Here is a 16,400-nt window from a genome sequence, read left to right on the forward strand (position 1 = left end):
AAGCTACAGGCAGGGCATCAACTATACATGTAATTAAAATGGTCTTCCAGAAACAGTTTCATGAAATGTCGTTTCATGACATTTGTCGTTTCATCACAGATTGGTTGTGAAAATGACACCCCATCAGCATCAGTATTCAACTGATCGGGGGTAGGAGGGTTTAAGCGGTTGCTGCCAACCTATATTGCTGGTTAAAGTTATTTGCCAAAATTAATTATAACCAATCACCTCCCTCTCTTTCTCCACCGTCACTGCAACATTGGACAGCAGGAGCAAATTATTATTATCGGTTCCCAATGCTGTAACGGATAGGGCTGAGGAGCAGGAGTGAGACATTCAGTCCTTTGAGCCTGCTCCACCGTTCGAGATAACAGAATATTCAGAGTGACGCAACTTAGTCACTTGAATAATTACAATACATGTGCATGTCACACATGGCCCATAATGAAAATAGGTGGACCCCTGACAGGAAGGCTCCATCATCTGCTTCCCTTCTCAGCCTGCCCAGTTCCACCAAATAAAACTCCACCATGACCATTTTAATCGCAGAAGTCACTTTCCAATATTTATTGAAAATGCTTCTGCAAGAACAACCAGACGAACACCCGAGGTCATGTCAATAGCGCACAATTAATGTCATCTCTTTGCTCTGTTTTCGCACTGCTTACAGGTTGTGTATATAGCTTGTACCTTTTTAAATCTAACTGCAACGGGGCGAGGTGGGGGGGGGGGGGGGGGAACAAGAGAAATTACCAAGCAAACAAATGAGATTAATAGAAAATTGCTACACTAAATTTCTCCAAGAGTAGATAGTTTACATTTATAGTAATTGCCCATGGTTTCTATCTACTTTGACCTCAGCCGTTCTTAGTATATTTCCAGGAAGCTTCTGACAGTCACAATTTTAAAGGATATAAATAGTACTTTTAAATCAAATTGTTACTGAACTGTCCTTTGTACTCACATATGTAGTAAAACATTTAAGTGCAGGTTGTTATTACAGATTCCGAAAATGCAATTCAGGCAACTGCAGGCTTCAGAATGACATAAACGATACAGGATAGTCCTTTCCTCTGGAAAGAAATGCACCAGACATATTACACCTCTGATAGATCCATGCTTTGATCTGAAGGTTCAGCTCTCTACCATGCAGTCCCTAAGCAACACTATGAAAGTCTCTCCTTTTTAATAATGCAAATTGAAACTCACTGATCGACAATATTCAACTCAGTGAAAACTTGGACTCTGGTCTTTTCACTTAAAAATGGCCATGATCTGAACTCCTGCACATCTACCTATGTATGTCAGGGGTGGCTTCAAGAAGTCTTGGAGCAAATTGTATTCAAGTTTCTATCAATAGATTTATCAAAGGGACAAATCAAGAAAAAAACGTTATTTGGTTTTCCAAGTCCACATCCGTTGCCACAATGAGACAGGCATGCAAGTTCACTGTTCTATGGAGTGCATCCAGACCAATGCTCCTCAGCCTATCTATTATGTCACCTGTATCCAAGGTAGAACCCTGTACTAAACCACTGAATGGTTACACCACAAGAAAGTGATTCAGCCTGTTTGGCCCATGCCTGCTCCTTGCAAGAGCATTTTAGTTAGGCCCCCCTCCCTTTAGCCATAACATTGCAAATATTTTTCCTTCAGGTACTTCACAAATTCCCTGTCAAAAGCCACAATTGATACTGCCTTCGCCACGCTTTAAAACAAAGATTCCAGGAACTTGCTGCATTAAAGGTTTTTCAATCCTGTTGCCTTTGTTTTTTTTTTGCCAATTACTTGAAATCCGTGTCCTCTTGTACTTGACTTTTCTACTCACAATATCAAATCTGCTCTCAATCTTCTCATTAAGGAATCTACAAACCTATAGTCCCTCTGTAAGTAGACATCTTTTCCAATCTATCCAAACCACTATAGTCCCTCAGTAAGTAGCCAACTTTTCCTTTTTAACAAAAAATTATTTTTATTCAGATTTTCACAAAATATCACCAACAAAATACAGAAAGAAAAGAACAACCCCCCCCCCATATACATAAATAATAAATTAACAGCCTTCATCAACACAAAGGCAAAAACACCCGTCCACTCAAGAAAAACAAACCAACCCCCCCCGCCCCCCCCCCCCCCCCCCCCCCCCCCGGGTTGCTGCCGCTGCTGACCATCTTCTAACGTTCTGCCAGGAAGTATAAGAACGGTTACCACCGCCTGAAGAACCCTTGTACGATCCCCTTAAGGCGAATTTAATCCTCTCCAATTTAATGAACCCTGCCATATCGCTGATCCAGGATTCCACACTTGGGGGCCTTGTATCTTTCCACTGAAGAAGAATCCTTCGCCGGGCTACCAGGGACGCAAAGGCCAGAATTCCGGCCTCTTTCACCTCCTGCACTCCCGGTTCCTCTGCAACCCCAAATATTGCGAGCCCCCAGCCTGGCTTGACCCTGGATCCTACCACCCTCGACACCGTCCTCGCTACACCCTTCCAAAAGTCCTCCAGCGCTGGGCATGCCCAGAACATGTGGGTGTGATTTGCTGGGCTGCCTGAGCACCTAACACACCTGTCCTCGCACCCAAAGAACCGGCTGATCCTTGTCCCGGTCATGTGAGCCCTATGCAGCACCTTAAATTGTATGAGGCTGAGCCTCGCGCAAGAAAAGGAAGAGTTCACCCTCCCCAGGGCATCCGCCCACATCCCGTCGTCAATCTCCTCACCCAACTCCTCCTCCCACTTACCCTTTAGCTCGTCCACCGAGGCCTCCTCTTCCTCCTGCATCACCTATTACGTTGCCGAGATCCTTCCCTTTCCAACCCACAGCCCCGACAGCACCCTGTCCTGGACCCCGTGTGGGAACTCCACCACCTGCCGCCGAACAAACGCCCTTACCTGCATATATCTGAAGGTGTTCCCCGGGGGGAGCCCAAACTTCTCCTCCAGCTCACCCAGGCTCGCAAACTTCCCGTCCACAAACAGATCCCCCATCCTTCTAATACCTGCCCTGTGCCAGCTCAGGAACCCTCTGCCCCATCCTCCCCGGGACAAACCGGTGGTTCCCCCGAATTGGGGACCACACCGAGGCCCCACCTCCCCCTGTGACGTCTCCATTGCCCCCAAATTCTGAGGGTAGCCGCCACCACCGGGCTCGTGGTATCCCTCGTTGGAGGAAGCGGCAGCGGCGCCATCACCAGTGCCTTCAGGCTCGTGCCATGTCACCTCATCCCCCTCCATCACCCACTTACACACCATTGCCACGTTGGCAGCCCTATAATACACACAGAGGTTAGGCAGCGCCAACCCCTCCCCATCCCTGGGGAGCTCCAGGAACACCCTTCTCATCCTCGGGTCTTCTGCGCCCACACAAACCCCATAGCGCTCCTGTTAACCTGCCTGAAGAAGGCCCTAGGGATCAGGATGGGGAGGCATTGGAACAGGAACAAAAACCTCGGAAGCACCGTCATTTTAACTGACTGCACTCTACCCGCCAGGGAGAGTGGCAGCACATCCCACCTCTTAAACTCCTCCTCCATCTGCTCCACCAGCCTCGTGAAGTTAAGCTTATGTAGGGCCCCCCCAGCTCCTAGTCATCTGGACCCACAGGTACCTGAAACTCCTCTCCGCCCTTTTTAGCGGGAGCTCACCAATCCCCCTCTCCTGGTCCCCTGGGTGCACTACGAACAACTTGCTCTTCCCCATATTAATCTTGTACCCAGAGAAATCTCCAAACTCCCTCAGGATCCTCATCAACTCTGGCATTCCCCCCACCGGGTCCGCCACATATAGCAGCAAATCATCCGCATAGAGCGACACCCGATGCTCCTCCCGCCCCGCACCAGCCCCCCAGTTCCCCGACTCCCTCAATGCCATGGCCAGGGGTTCAATCGTCAGTACAAAGAGCAGGGGGGACAGGGGACACCCCTGCCTCGTCCCCGGTGTAGCCGGAAATACTCTGATCTCCTTCTGTTCATGGCCACACCCGCCACCGGGGCCTCATACAACAGCCTCACCCACCTGACGAACCCCTCCCCGAACCCGAAGCTTTTCAACACCTCCCACAGGTACCCCCACTCCACCCTATCAAAGGCCTTCTCCGCATCCATCGCCGCCACTATCTCCGCCTCCCCTTCCATTGCCGGCATCATTATAACATTCAACAGCCTCTGTACATTGGTATTCAACTGCCTCCCTTTCACGAACCCCGTCTGATCCTCGTGTATGACCTGCGGCACACAGTCCTCTATCCTCATGGCCAAAATCTTTGCCAGCAACTTTGCATCTCCATTTAAGAGTGAGATCGGCCTTTATGACCCACACTGTAGGGGATCCTTGTCCCGTTTCAGGATCAGGGAAATCAGCGCTCTAGACATCGTCGGGGGCAGAGCCCCCCCTTCCCTTACCTCGTTAAAGGTCCTTACCAACAGCGGGCCCAGCAGGTCCGCATACTTCTTGTAAAATTCAACCGGGAACCCATCCGGCCCCGGTGCCTTCCCGCCTGCATGTTCCCTATCCCTTTGACCATCTCCTCCAACCCAACCGGCGCCCCCAACCCCGCCACCTGCCCCTCCTCCACTCTCGGAAACCTCAGCCGGTCCAGGAAGCGACCCATCCCTCCCTCTTCCAGTGGGGGCTCAGACCGGTACAGTTCCTCGTAAAAGTCCCTGAAGACCCCATTGATACCCACCGCACTTCGCACCGTGTTCCCTCCTCCATCCCTAACTCCCCCGATCTCCCTAGCTGCCTCTCGCTTCCGAAGCTGGTGCACCAGCATACGGCTCGCCTTTTCTCCGTATTCATATACCGCCCCCTGCGCCTTCCTCCACTGCGCCTCCGCCTTCCTGGTGGTCAACAAATTGAACTCAGCCTGGAGGCTACGCCGCTCCCTAAACAATCCCTCCTCCGGGGCCTCCACGTACCTCCTATCAACCCTCACCATCTCCCCCACCAACCTCTCCCTCTCTCTCCTCTCCCCCCTCTCCTTGTGTGCCCTAATGGAGATCAGCTCTCCTCTGACCACCGCCTTCAGCGCCTCCCAGACCACCCCTACTTGCACCTCCCCATTGTCATTAGCCTCCAGGTACCTCTCTATACACTTCCGGACCTGCCCGCTCACCTCCTCGTCCGCCAGCAACCCCACCTCTAGGCGTCACAGCGGGCGTTGGTCCCACCCAGTGCGGAGCATGATCAGAAATGGCTATCGCCGAGTACTCTGTATCCTCCACCCTCGGAGTCAGCGCCCTGCTCATGACAAAAAAGTCAATCCGGGAGTAGGCATTGTGAACATGGGAGAAGAATGAAAATTCCCTGGCCCCCAGCCTCGCAAACCTCCATGGATCCACCCCTCCCATTTGGTCCATAAACCCCCTCAGCACCTTGGCCGCCGCCGGCCTCCTGCCCGTCCTAGACCTAGAGCGATCCAGTGCCGGGTCCAGCACCGTGCTGAAATCCACCCCCCCATTATCAGGCCCCCTGTCTCCAGGTCCGGAATCCGGCCCAGCATACGCCGCATGAACCCCGCATCGTCCCAGTTCGGGGCATATACATTGACCAACACCACCCGCTCCCCCTGCAGATTGCCACTTACCATCACATACCTACCGCCATTGTCTGCCACAATGCTCAACGCTTCGAACGACATTCTCTTCCCCACCAAGACCGCCACCCCCCGATTTTTTGCATCCAAACCCGAATGAAACACCTGCCCTACCCACCCCTTTCTCAACCTTACCTGATCCGCCACCCTCAGGTGTGTCTCCTGAAGCATGGCCACATCCACCTTCAGCCCCTTCAGGTGCGCGAACACCCGGGCCCGCTTGACCGGCCCATTCAGTCCCCTTACATTCCTGGTTATCAGTCGGATCAGGGGGCTACTCACCCTTCTCCCCCGCCGACTAGCCATAGCCCTTCCTAGGCCAGCCACGTGCCCGCGCCCCCCGCACGGCCCGTTCACCACAGCGGCAGACCCCCACCCCATCCTTCTCTACCAACTCCAGCTCCCCCTTGGCCATTCCAGCAGCAACCCCCCCCCCACCTTCCGAGCTAGGTCCCCCCCATCGCTGAATTTCTCCCCCCATTGCACTCCCGTAAGTCAGCTGACTCCTGCTGACCCCGGCCACTCCCGCCGCTCCACTGACCCCCCCCCCCCCCCCCCAGTGTGGAACTTCTCCTCCCACCTCTGTCCATCTGCGGGATCACATCTATTCCACGCCCAGCGCGGGAGAAAAAGCCCGCGCTTCCCAGCTCTGGCCCCGCCCCTTCAGTCCTAAACGCGAGGAAAAAAAGCCCGCGCTTTCCACTCGCCCGGCCCCGCCTCCCCTGGCGCAGCACCCTTTCCAGGCCCGGTCCCACTACCCCCAACTCAGGCCTCTCCCCCCCCCCACGGGGCCCCATCTCCCCTACCGACCATTAACCCCCCAAGAAGTTTACCTACCCCCCCACCCAACGAGCCCGCCCGGCGGACCTAATTAAAACAATGCCCAATCAACCCCCAAAAAACAAAGAACCCCCCCTCGAAACACAACCCAACAATCCCCAACCATCCCTCCACCGCGACCCCTCATCCCCGACCCTTAGTCTGAGTCCAGTTTTTCAGCCTGAACAAAGGCCCACGCCTCCTCCGGAGTCTCGAAAATATGGTGTTGATCCTTATAGGTGACCCACAGACGCGCCGGCTACAGCATACCGAACTTCAGCCCCTTCCTGTGCAGCACTGCCTTCGCCCGGTTGTAACCGGCCCTCTTCTTCGCCACCTCCGCGCTCCAATCCTGGTAGATCCGGACCTCCGCGTTCTCCCACTCGCTGCTCCGCTCCTTCTTGGCCCACCTTAACACACACTCTCGATCAGCAAACCGGTGGAACCGCACCAGCACCGCCCGCGGCGGCTCGCTGGGCTTGGGCCTCCTCGCCAGCACTCGGTGGGCCCCGACCAGCTCCAAGGGCCCCTGAAAGGCCCCTGCTCCCATCAGCGAATTCAGCATGGTGACCACGTAGGCCCCCACGTCCGAACCCTCCAGCCCCTCCGGGAGACCCAGGATCCGCAGGTTTTTCCGCCTCGACCGGTTCTCCATCTCCTCGAACCTCGCCTGCCATTTCTTGTGGAGCGCCTCGTGCGCCTCCACCTTCACCACCAGGCCCAGGATCTCGTCCTCATTCTCCGGGACCTTCTGCTGGACCTCCCGGATCACCGCCCCTTGGGCCGTCTGGGTCTCCAGCAGCTTATCGATTGAAGCCTTCATTGGCTCCAGCAGCTCAGCTTTCAGTTCCTTAAAACAGCGCTGGAGAAGCTCCTGCTGCTCTTGCGCCCTCTGCCTCCACGCTGCCTGGTCTCCGCCCGCCGCAACTTGGTCCTCCTCCCTCGCACCTTTCTTTGCTTCAATGCCACTTTTTAAATCGCCCCACTCCTGGTCCAATCCATACACTATCGGGGGAATGTTGCTGTCCCCTTCCCACCCGGGAAACATCGAACAAGCGCCGTTACGGGCCCTAAAAAGAGCCCAAAAGTCCGTTTTTAGCGGGAGCTGCCGAATGTGCGACTTAGCTCCGCATAGCCGCAACCGGCAGTCCAGTAGCCAACTTTTCCAATTTATCCAAGCCACTATAGTCCCTCAGTAAATAGCCATCTTTTCCAATTTATCCAAACCACTATAGTCCCTCAGTAAGTAGCCAGCTTTTCCAATATATCCACACCACTATAGTCCCTCAGTAAATAAATATCTTTTCCAAGACACTCTTGAAGTGATGTCCTGGGACTGAGATGATGGATCTCCAGCAACCAGACCATTTTCCTGTGTACTAGGTATGGCTCCAACCAATGGCAAGCTTGCCCCCTGTTTCCCATTGACACCAGTTTTACTCGGGTTCTTTGATGCCACAATCAGTCAAGTGTGCCTTGATGTTAAGGGCAGTCCACTCTCGCCTCACCTCGACTTCCGCTCTTTTGTCCACATTTCATCCAAGGCTGGAATGATGTTAGGAGCCGAGTGAGCCTGGCAGGTTGTTTCTGAAGAAATGCTCGATCACTTTGCTGGTGATCGAGAGTAGGCTGAGGCAAGGAGAGGGATGAGCAGTATTATGGAGGTGGCAACAGCTTGCAGACTTGGTAATAGAGAGGATAGCATGTCAGGACACTATGAACAAGGGACAATAAAGCACAGGAACAGGCCCTTTGGCCCTCCAAGCCTGCACTGACCATAGTACCTGCCTAAACTAAAACCGTATGCACTTACAGAGGCCGTACCCTTCCATTCCCACCCTATTCATATATTTGTCTAGATGCCCCTTAAATGCCGCTATCGTACCTGCTCCCACCACCTCCAAAGCAGCGCATTCCAAATATTTACCGCCCTCTGTGTAATAAACATCCCTCGCACATCTGTTCTAAACTTTTCTCCACACACTTTAAACCTATGTCCCCTAGTACTTGACTCTCCGACCCTAGGAAAGACATCTGACTACCCACTCTGTCCATGCCACTCATAAACTTGTAGACCTCTATCAGGTCGCCTCTCAACAGTCTAGCCCAGCGTCAGGCAGTTGCCAAGGAGGATAATCACTGGCAGAAATACAGTTTACACTGAGGACAGAAGATCTTTCCAATATTTAATTGGAGGAATTTTCTCCTCCTCCAAGGCTGGATGTCAGGCAAGCAACGCGACAAATCAAATCTAATGGAGGGGTCTTTATGATGTCAGTGTATATGTAGCACTTGGCATGGTTTTCTGATAATATTTTTTCTTTATTCTTTTACAGGATGCAGATATCACTGGAAAAGGTCAGAATTTGCTGAGAATGCCTAATTTCACTTGAACTGAGTGACTTGCTGGGCCATTTCACAGGAAACTTAAGTGTCAACCACATTGTTGTGGACCTGGACAAGGGCAGTGGATTTCAAAGCCTGTGAAATAATTGATGATAGTTTCATGGTCACTGTGACTCTTTTCGTTAATTCCAGATTTATTCGTCAAATTCCAATTCCTCAGGCTGCCATGGTGGGATCTGAATCCATGTCCGCAGAGTGTGAGCATGCCTCTGGATTACGGGTCCAGTGACATTGTGACTATGCCATCCTTCGTATTCAGGAGCAGCTAGGAGGTCAGAAATAGGAAGGGGCAAATGTTAGATCATGGAGTTACTACAGGGGTAATGGGGCAGGAAGCTGAGCCATTTCATGTGATTTCCTGACTGTGACTATAGAGGAATGGAACTATGCCAGGGGCAGTCCTTCCCAAATGGACAAACAGAAGCAAAGCATTGGAGAATGCAAGATTTAATAGAGATGCTGCAATTTGAAATGGATTTATAGGTTAGTTGGTTGGCCATACTAAATTGCCCCTTAGTGTCCAATGATGTGCAGGTTAGGTGGAATGGCGATGATTAATGGGCAGGGACACGGGGATAGGGCGGCGGAGTGGGCCTAGGTAGAGAGTGCTGTTTCGGAGGATTTGATGGGCTGAATGGCCGCCGTCTGCACTGTAGGGATTTTATGGATCTAGTTGTGTTATCTGGTACCAACCTTGTGCTCAACCTTTACATCTTGGAGTTTGCATTTCTTCCCCATGTCTGCATGGGTTTCCTCTGGTTTCATTCCACAGTCCAAAGATGTGCAGATAGGCGGATGCGCCATGGTCAACGTGCGGAGTTACGGGGATATGGGGGGGGGGGGGGGGCCCAGGTAGGGAGTGCTCTTTCGGAGGATTGGTGCAGACTCAATGGGCCAAATGGACTCCTTCTGCACTGCAGGGATTCTATGGATCTAATCGTGTTGCCAACCCTTGTACTTCTACTTTTACATCGTCCTCACTCAATCAGCTCCATGTTGACTATTGCATTGTTAGCACCAAGTTTTTCCGTCCTCATTCTATGAAAAACACTAATCGCATCCATTCATTTATTTCCTAAAAGACTATTATTTCCCTTGTCAGTGAAGTTATAACTCACACAAATTAAAAGCAAAGACTAATAAACATAAGTGACATAACATAACGCTAAAAGGCTGCTTCACATTCCACGGATCATTTTTCAAAAGAGAACAAACAGAATACTTCTCCCTGAGTGATGGTGAGTTTGAAAGCTGATTATAATCCACCGCCGGGATGTAGCTCGTTACAAACACTGGCCATCAAAAACTGTCCTTCTAGATAGTCATTAAACTGTGGAGCGGGTTCACATCAGGAAGCCTGTGGGGGGTTTGCTTTCCAAAGCATCTAAATGTGAGAAATTCAGGTTTAAGATAAAATTCAATCCTCGGTAATGAGTATGTAGGAGATGTATTATTCCAAACATTACTGGCGCTGTGGGTTTTTACCCAGTTAGTAATGATGTGCGCGCATTCCGCAGGATTTGAAACTTGTTTGGCCCTTGATTGCGTCCCTCGCTTTCTTTGTGCGCAGAGGTCTCCTGTTCATTTTCAATCTTATACTTTTTTTTGAAAACCTGCAGAAATGATAAGTCTTCTGCAGATGAACTCGGATTAAACGGCTGTTGTGTCCTAATTATAAAATCCACAGTGTCCTTTTGTCGTGTGACAAAGTTAGCTGACATCATGCTTTGAGAGCACTGAGGTCTTGCCAGGCAAAGGACAACTTTAAGAGTTGGGCATAGTTGAATTGCGTGTTAATTGGGATGGTCACTAGCAGTGAATGGCAAGGCTGGCTTCCCTGTGTAGGCACTGCGTATGGATTGTCCATGTGTGCTCCCTCTCTCCCAGGGCACCAGCCAATCTGGCTATTTCTGCGAAGTCCCCCCGCACACATACACTGCACATACACACCACAGACTTTACACACACATATTTTACACACACATTAATCACACACATTTTACATACACTTTACACACACACATTTTACAAACACACACTTCACACACATTTTACACACACAATAAACACACACATTTTACACACTTTACACACTACATATACTTCACACACACGTTTTACACATAGGCACACACACACAGTACACACAATGTACACACACACTTTACACACATGCTTCACACACATTTTACACATAGGCACACACACACACAATGTACACACTTTCCACACACATTTTACACAGGCACACACACACTTTACACACACTTCACTCACTCATTCTACACATATGTACACACACTACACACAATGTACACACACTTCACAAACGCATTTGATGCATAGGCACACACTTTACACACAATGTACACACACTTTACATACACACTTCACACACATTTTACACATTAGCACGCTCACACACTACACACAATGTGCACACACACTTCGCACAATGTACACACACACTTCACACACATTTTAATCATAGGCACACACACACAGCACACAATGTACACACACTTCACACATTTTACACATAGGCACACACTACACACACCCACATTTTACACACAAATACTTTACACACTTTACACTCACACTTTACTCAGACACACATTTTACACACACATACGAGCGCACCCCGACTACCGTCCCCCTGTCGGCTAATATATGCGTCTGCTTGGAATAGTCTACTTGTCTCAAAAGTCTCTCAAAGTGACCCCGTTCCGTTTCGCTGCTCGCTGGATCAATCCGACCCAAAAGCGACAGGATTTCTATGTATCCAGACAGTTCAGATGAATCCAGCAACTTCTCCTGTCAGCATTTGCACCAGCCCTCCAGGCTTGGCTGGGACAGGACGTGTACTTTTCAAAGCATCGCAGCTAACGCCCTGTGCAAAGCAGCAAACGAGTGGGCTACTCTCCGTCCACAGTTAAATTTATGACCTGACAGCGTTAGTTAGCAGTTCACCTCCTGTCTGAAGGGATCCAACCCCAGCAACATGTGCCAGGGATTAAAAGGGGCTCGCTACCTCTTCGACTGCGAAATGCTGGTTTGGAATAGCCTTTCAGTATCCCCTCCGCCTCCCCCCCCCCCCCCCCACACACACACACAACCCACCCTTTGAGCAACAGCACTCACATCGTATTTGTCTCCTTTCGCACGAACACTCTTGGTAAATCCGGGCACGGGCTGCAGTGCCAGGCAGCAGAGGAGGGCAGCGGTCAGAAAACTTCCCTGCAAACTTCCAGAGCGACCCATGGCAGAGTTGTCCTCCCACCCGCTCGGGACGGCGCTGGGCGAAGACAGAGAAAAGCAGCAGCAGCTCAGGCAGACACTCTCGCAGCGGCAACAAAATCGGGGAAAGTGTTGCTGCAGCGAGTTGATCCAGGTCGTACCGGCGAAGACTTCTCCAGTTTCTTTTTGTTTTGGATCAGATATTCACGCCTCGCCCTCTCCTCGCGCCAAACTGCAGCTACCCTAATATTAGCCAGATATTTTTAGATGTGCTGCAAGCGTGTTCTCAAGCTGCAGCTTATCCAGGAGAAGGGTGAGCTGAACTGTACAATTCCCCAGCTCCTGGGAAATCCTGGACCCCCACCCACCCACAGCTGTTCAGCTGACACGTGTCAGTAAAACTCCCAATAAAGCAGCTGACATATGGGAATAATAAAACCATTTTGGCAAAGCGACAGTAAAACTTCAGTCCCAAATTTAAAATCTCAGGCATCGAATATTTTATATTCCAGTAGAATTAAAAGTGGATTTGGTTGTGGTAAAGAGAAGCAACTCTTAGCATGGGGCGGGGGGGGGGGGGGGGGTGTTACAGAGAAACAAAGATTACAAATGAGATCAGAGTTTGTCGGCAGTGTCAAACACAAGAGCAGATGCCTTGTCGATGCTGTCTGTGGGAGTCAGTCATCTCCAGCTCCTTGGACCTTGTCCCCACTCAGAGGGTGCATCGGTCTCTGTGGAACGACACGGGTTAGTTGGACGGAACACATTGGATTTGTTAATGTAGCCGAGTGAATTCATGGGTCAGCTGTCCACATCAATGACTTTAGGCAGGGACCGAATGTTTGGCAGCTACATTTGCTGACGGCACAAAGCGGGGTCGGAAAGTGAATTGTGAAGAGGTGGCAAAGGTTTGCAAAGGGACATAGACAAGTTCAGTGAGCCGGCAGGAAACTGGCAGATGGAGTTTAATGTGGGAAAACGTGAATTTGATTCCACTTTCACAGGAAACATGGAAAAGCAGTGCAATATTTAAATGGAGAAAGATTGCAGAACTCGATGGTGCAGAGGGATCTGGGAGTCCTGGTGTATGAATCAGAAAAAAAGCGAGGATGCAGGTACAGCAAGTGACAGGAAAGCAAATCGGATATTGGTGTTTATTTGAAGGTGAATTGAGTATAAAATAGGAAGTGTGGTTACAGCTGTACAGGGCAGAGGTGAAATGGAGCACTGTGCACAGTTTTGGCCGACTTATTTAAGAAAACAAATAATTGCATTCGGAGCAGGTCAGAGAAGGTTCACCCGGCTCATTCCTGTTGCTTCACAGCGTCAAGGTCTCAGGTTCGATTCCCGCTTGGGTCACTGTCCGGAGTCTGCATGTTCTCCCTGTGTCTGCGGGGGTTGACTCCGGGTGCTCCGGTTTCCTCCCACAAGTCCCGAAAGACGTGCTTGTTAGGTGAATTGGACATTCTGAATTCTCCCTCCGTGTACCCGAACAGGCACCGGAGTGTGGCACCTAGGGAAATTTCACAGTAACTTCATTGCAGTGTTAGTGTAAGCCTACTTGTGACACCAATAAAGATTATTATTATTCCTGGGATGAAAGGGTTCGGTTGTGAGGAAAGGTTGAGCAGGTTGGGCCGATATAATTAGAGTTTAGACGATTGAGAAGTGATCTTATTGAAAGTTATAAGAGGCTGGATTCTCCAACCCGGGACGTATGGAATACATTCCCTGATGGGACGGAGAATGGGGCGTCAGGGAAAAATCAGGATTGGCAGCGTGCACCAACGCGAACACAATGCTCTGTCGCTCCATTGGCGTGTGAATGAGTTCCACACCAGCGGGAGCATGTAAATAAATGCAAATGCGCCAGGAATCAACTGGATGTGGTTCACTTGTGGTCTCTACAATCGTGGCAAATGCTACCCCCCTTGGCCCACCATGAGGTCCACCACGCCACGGCCATGATGGTAGAGACCATCCAAGCCCATCTGAGGCCCAACTGTCCTTCACTGCACATCGACCCTGACTCCCCGTCCCCCCTCCGGTTACACAACAGCCCCTCCCCCACCCGGATTGGCCTCACCCCAAAATACAGGGGTGACCCATCCCTTCTCCCACCAGGGACCTCCTGCCTAAAGAAATTCCCTCCACACATTCTCCCATACACAGACCACCTCCCCCCCACAGACCCGACCCCCCCCCCCCACAAAAGGGTCACTGTCTGGAGGTTACAGAGCAGTCTGACGGGGTAATGGGAAGCATTATAGCTGTAATCCTCACCTTGCAACTCGACATGGCCATTCCTCGAAGGAGACGAAGCTGCCAGCGTCTGGTTTCCACAGATTCACTATCTGCAAGCCTTTCATAGCTTTCCAGTAGCAGTTTGTGATTGACAGCTCGTAAAAACCATCTGCAGCTTTGTTCCTTTTATATCCTTTTAATCTTCAGTGGCCTAAGTGGTGAAATCCCAATGTTTGTAAACATTGACCACAGCAAAGAGTTTTATGTATGCTAAGTGCATTCCAGTCACCCAAGCGTGTGATTTCATTGCAATTTTACAGGGGTCCATGTGAGGGCTCCCCTATTACAGCGGCCCCTGTGGGGTGGTACCCCTATTACAGGGGTCCCTGGGGAGGAGGGGTGCAGGTCGGGCCACCCCTGTACTTGGGGGTGGGGGGTGCCCAAGCAATCCGGCTGAAAGGTTCAGCTCACCCTACTCAATCCCAGGCAATTTGCAGTGCGGGATGGGTGACGAGCATGGGGCCTCACCATCAGGCTATCCGCTAAAGATGGCGGGATTCATTAAAAATCTCTTGTACTCCACGCTGTGCATAAATTTCCAAGGCATGGAACACTGAATTACATCTTGTTTTATGACCGCAAGGGGAGCGTAAAACTGGTGTAATTCAGCTCCAGCGGAAAAACACAGGGGCGGGATTCTCCGTTCGCCGAGGCCAATTTCGTAATCGTTGATCGGGTGCAGAATCCCTTTTGCCGCCGAAATCGGGGACGGCGTCTGTTTGACACAGGTTGCGTATGCTCTGCCCCCTCCAAAATGGCGTCATCGCGGTGCATGTGGCACACCGTTGGGACGGCCTCAGCACGTCACCTAAAGCCCTTCCCCGATGGGCCGAGTTCCCAACGGCGCGATACACTTGTGGTGTTAACCGTGCGGGAACCTGGAGTTGTGGTTGTGGAGCCGTGCTGCTGGCCGGGGGAGGCTTCGGCGAGGGCTGGGGGGGGACTGGTGGGGGGTGACCAAGGTGTAGCCAAGGGGGCACCATCTGGCAGGTTGGATCCGCGCACGGCCAGCGCCATGTTTTACGGCGTGACCGCTGCAGGTCATCGCCCTGCGCATGCGCGACCACGGACCCGGATATTCTCTGGCTGTTTATTTCATGGAGGCTGGGAATTTTACACGGTGCTGCATCGCTGAGGGGGCGCCGCCGATATTTTTCCAAGTAAAACACCAAAGGTCCTCCGTACTTAGCCGCAGAATTGGAAAATCTGGCCCATTGTCTCCCAAACAGAGAATTCAGCTGAAGATCTTGAGGGGACTCCACAAGTTGATGTTGAGAGGATGTTTCGCATTGTGGGTGAGTCGTGAACTAGGGGACATTAAGGTTAGGGATCTTCAATTTAAACTGAGATGAGGAAGCTTTATTCTGTCAAAGGGCATGACCATCTCCAACAACAGAGAAGCTAATCATCACCCCTTGACATTCAATGGCACTACCGCAGTTGAATTCCCCCACTATCAACATCCACGGGGTTACCATTGATCAGAAACTGAACTAGACTAACCAAATAAATACTGTGGCTACAAGATTAGGTCAGGTGTTCAGAACCCTGTGACAGGCTCACCTCCTCACTCCCTAAAGCCTGCCCACCGTCTACTAGGCATAAGGCAGGAGTGTGATGGAATACTCTCCACAGGCTTGGATGAGCGCAGCCCCAACTGGGCCACAACCTTGGAACTCCCTCCACTTTTGGGGTGCCTGCACCACATGGACTGTAGCAGCTCAGAAGGCGGATCACCACCATTTTCCCTTGGGAAATTAGGGATGGGCAACAGATGCTGGCCTACCCAGTGTCGCCCACAACCCATTTTTAAAAAGAGGGGTTTAAGTCTGAGAAATTCTCTTCTCCAGAGAGCAGTGGTCATTGAATATATTCAAGGCTGAGTTAAATTTTTGTCCGACAAGGGAGTCAAGAGTTGTAGTGTGCAGAGAGGAAAGTAGAGTTATGGCCACAGTCTGGTCAGCCACAACCTTTTCGAGCAGGCTCGAGGGGCTGAATGGAATACAGAAGGAGGCTGGAGAGGAAATTGCTGAGGCC

At 51.1% G+C, this 16,400-nt stretch overlaps 1 protein-coding gene across 1 annotated transcript in view; it reads right to left on the minus strand.

Annotated features, from left to right (window-relative positions):
- Window positions 1-12,411, minus strand: part of wfdc1 (WAP four-disulfide core domain 1) — a 51,510-nt gene extending 39,099 nt beyond the window's left edge. The window contains exon 1 of the mRNA XM_072517908.1: window positions 11,964-12,411. Within this exon, the coding sequence (XP_072374009.1) occupies window positions 11,964-12,083 (120 nt within the window). The 5' untranslated portion in view covers window positions 12,084-12,411. The remainder of the gene's footprint in view (window positions 1-11,963) is intronic.
- Between the last annotated feature and the right edge of the window lie 3,989 nt (window positions 12,412-16,400).

The sequence above is a fragment of the Scyliorhinus torazame genome, chromosome 10 (genome assembly GCF_047496885.1).
Source record: "Scyliorhinus torazame isolate Kashiwa2021f chromosome 10, sScyTor2.1, whole genome shotgun sequence".
NCBI lineage: Eukaryota > Metazoa > Chordata > Chondrichthyes > Carcharhiniformes > Scyliorhinidae > Scyliorhinus > Scyliorhinus torazame.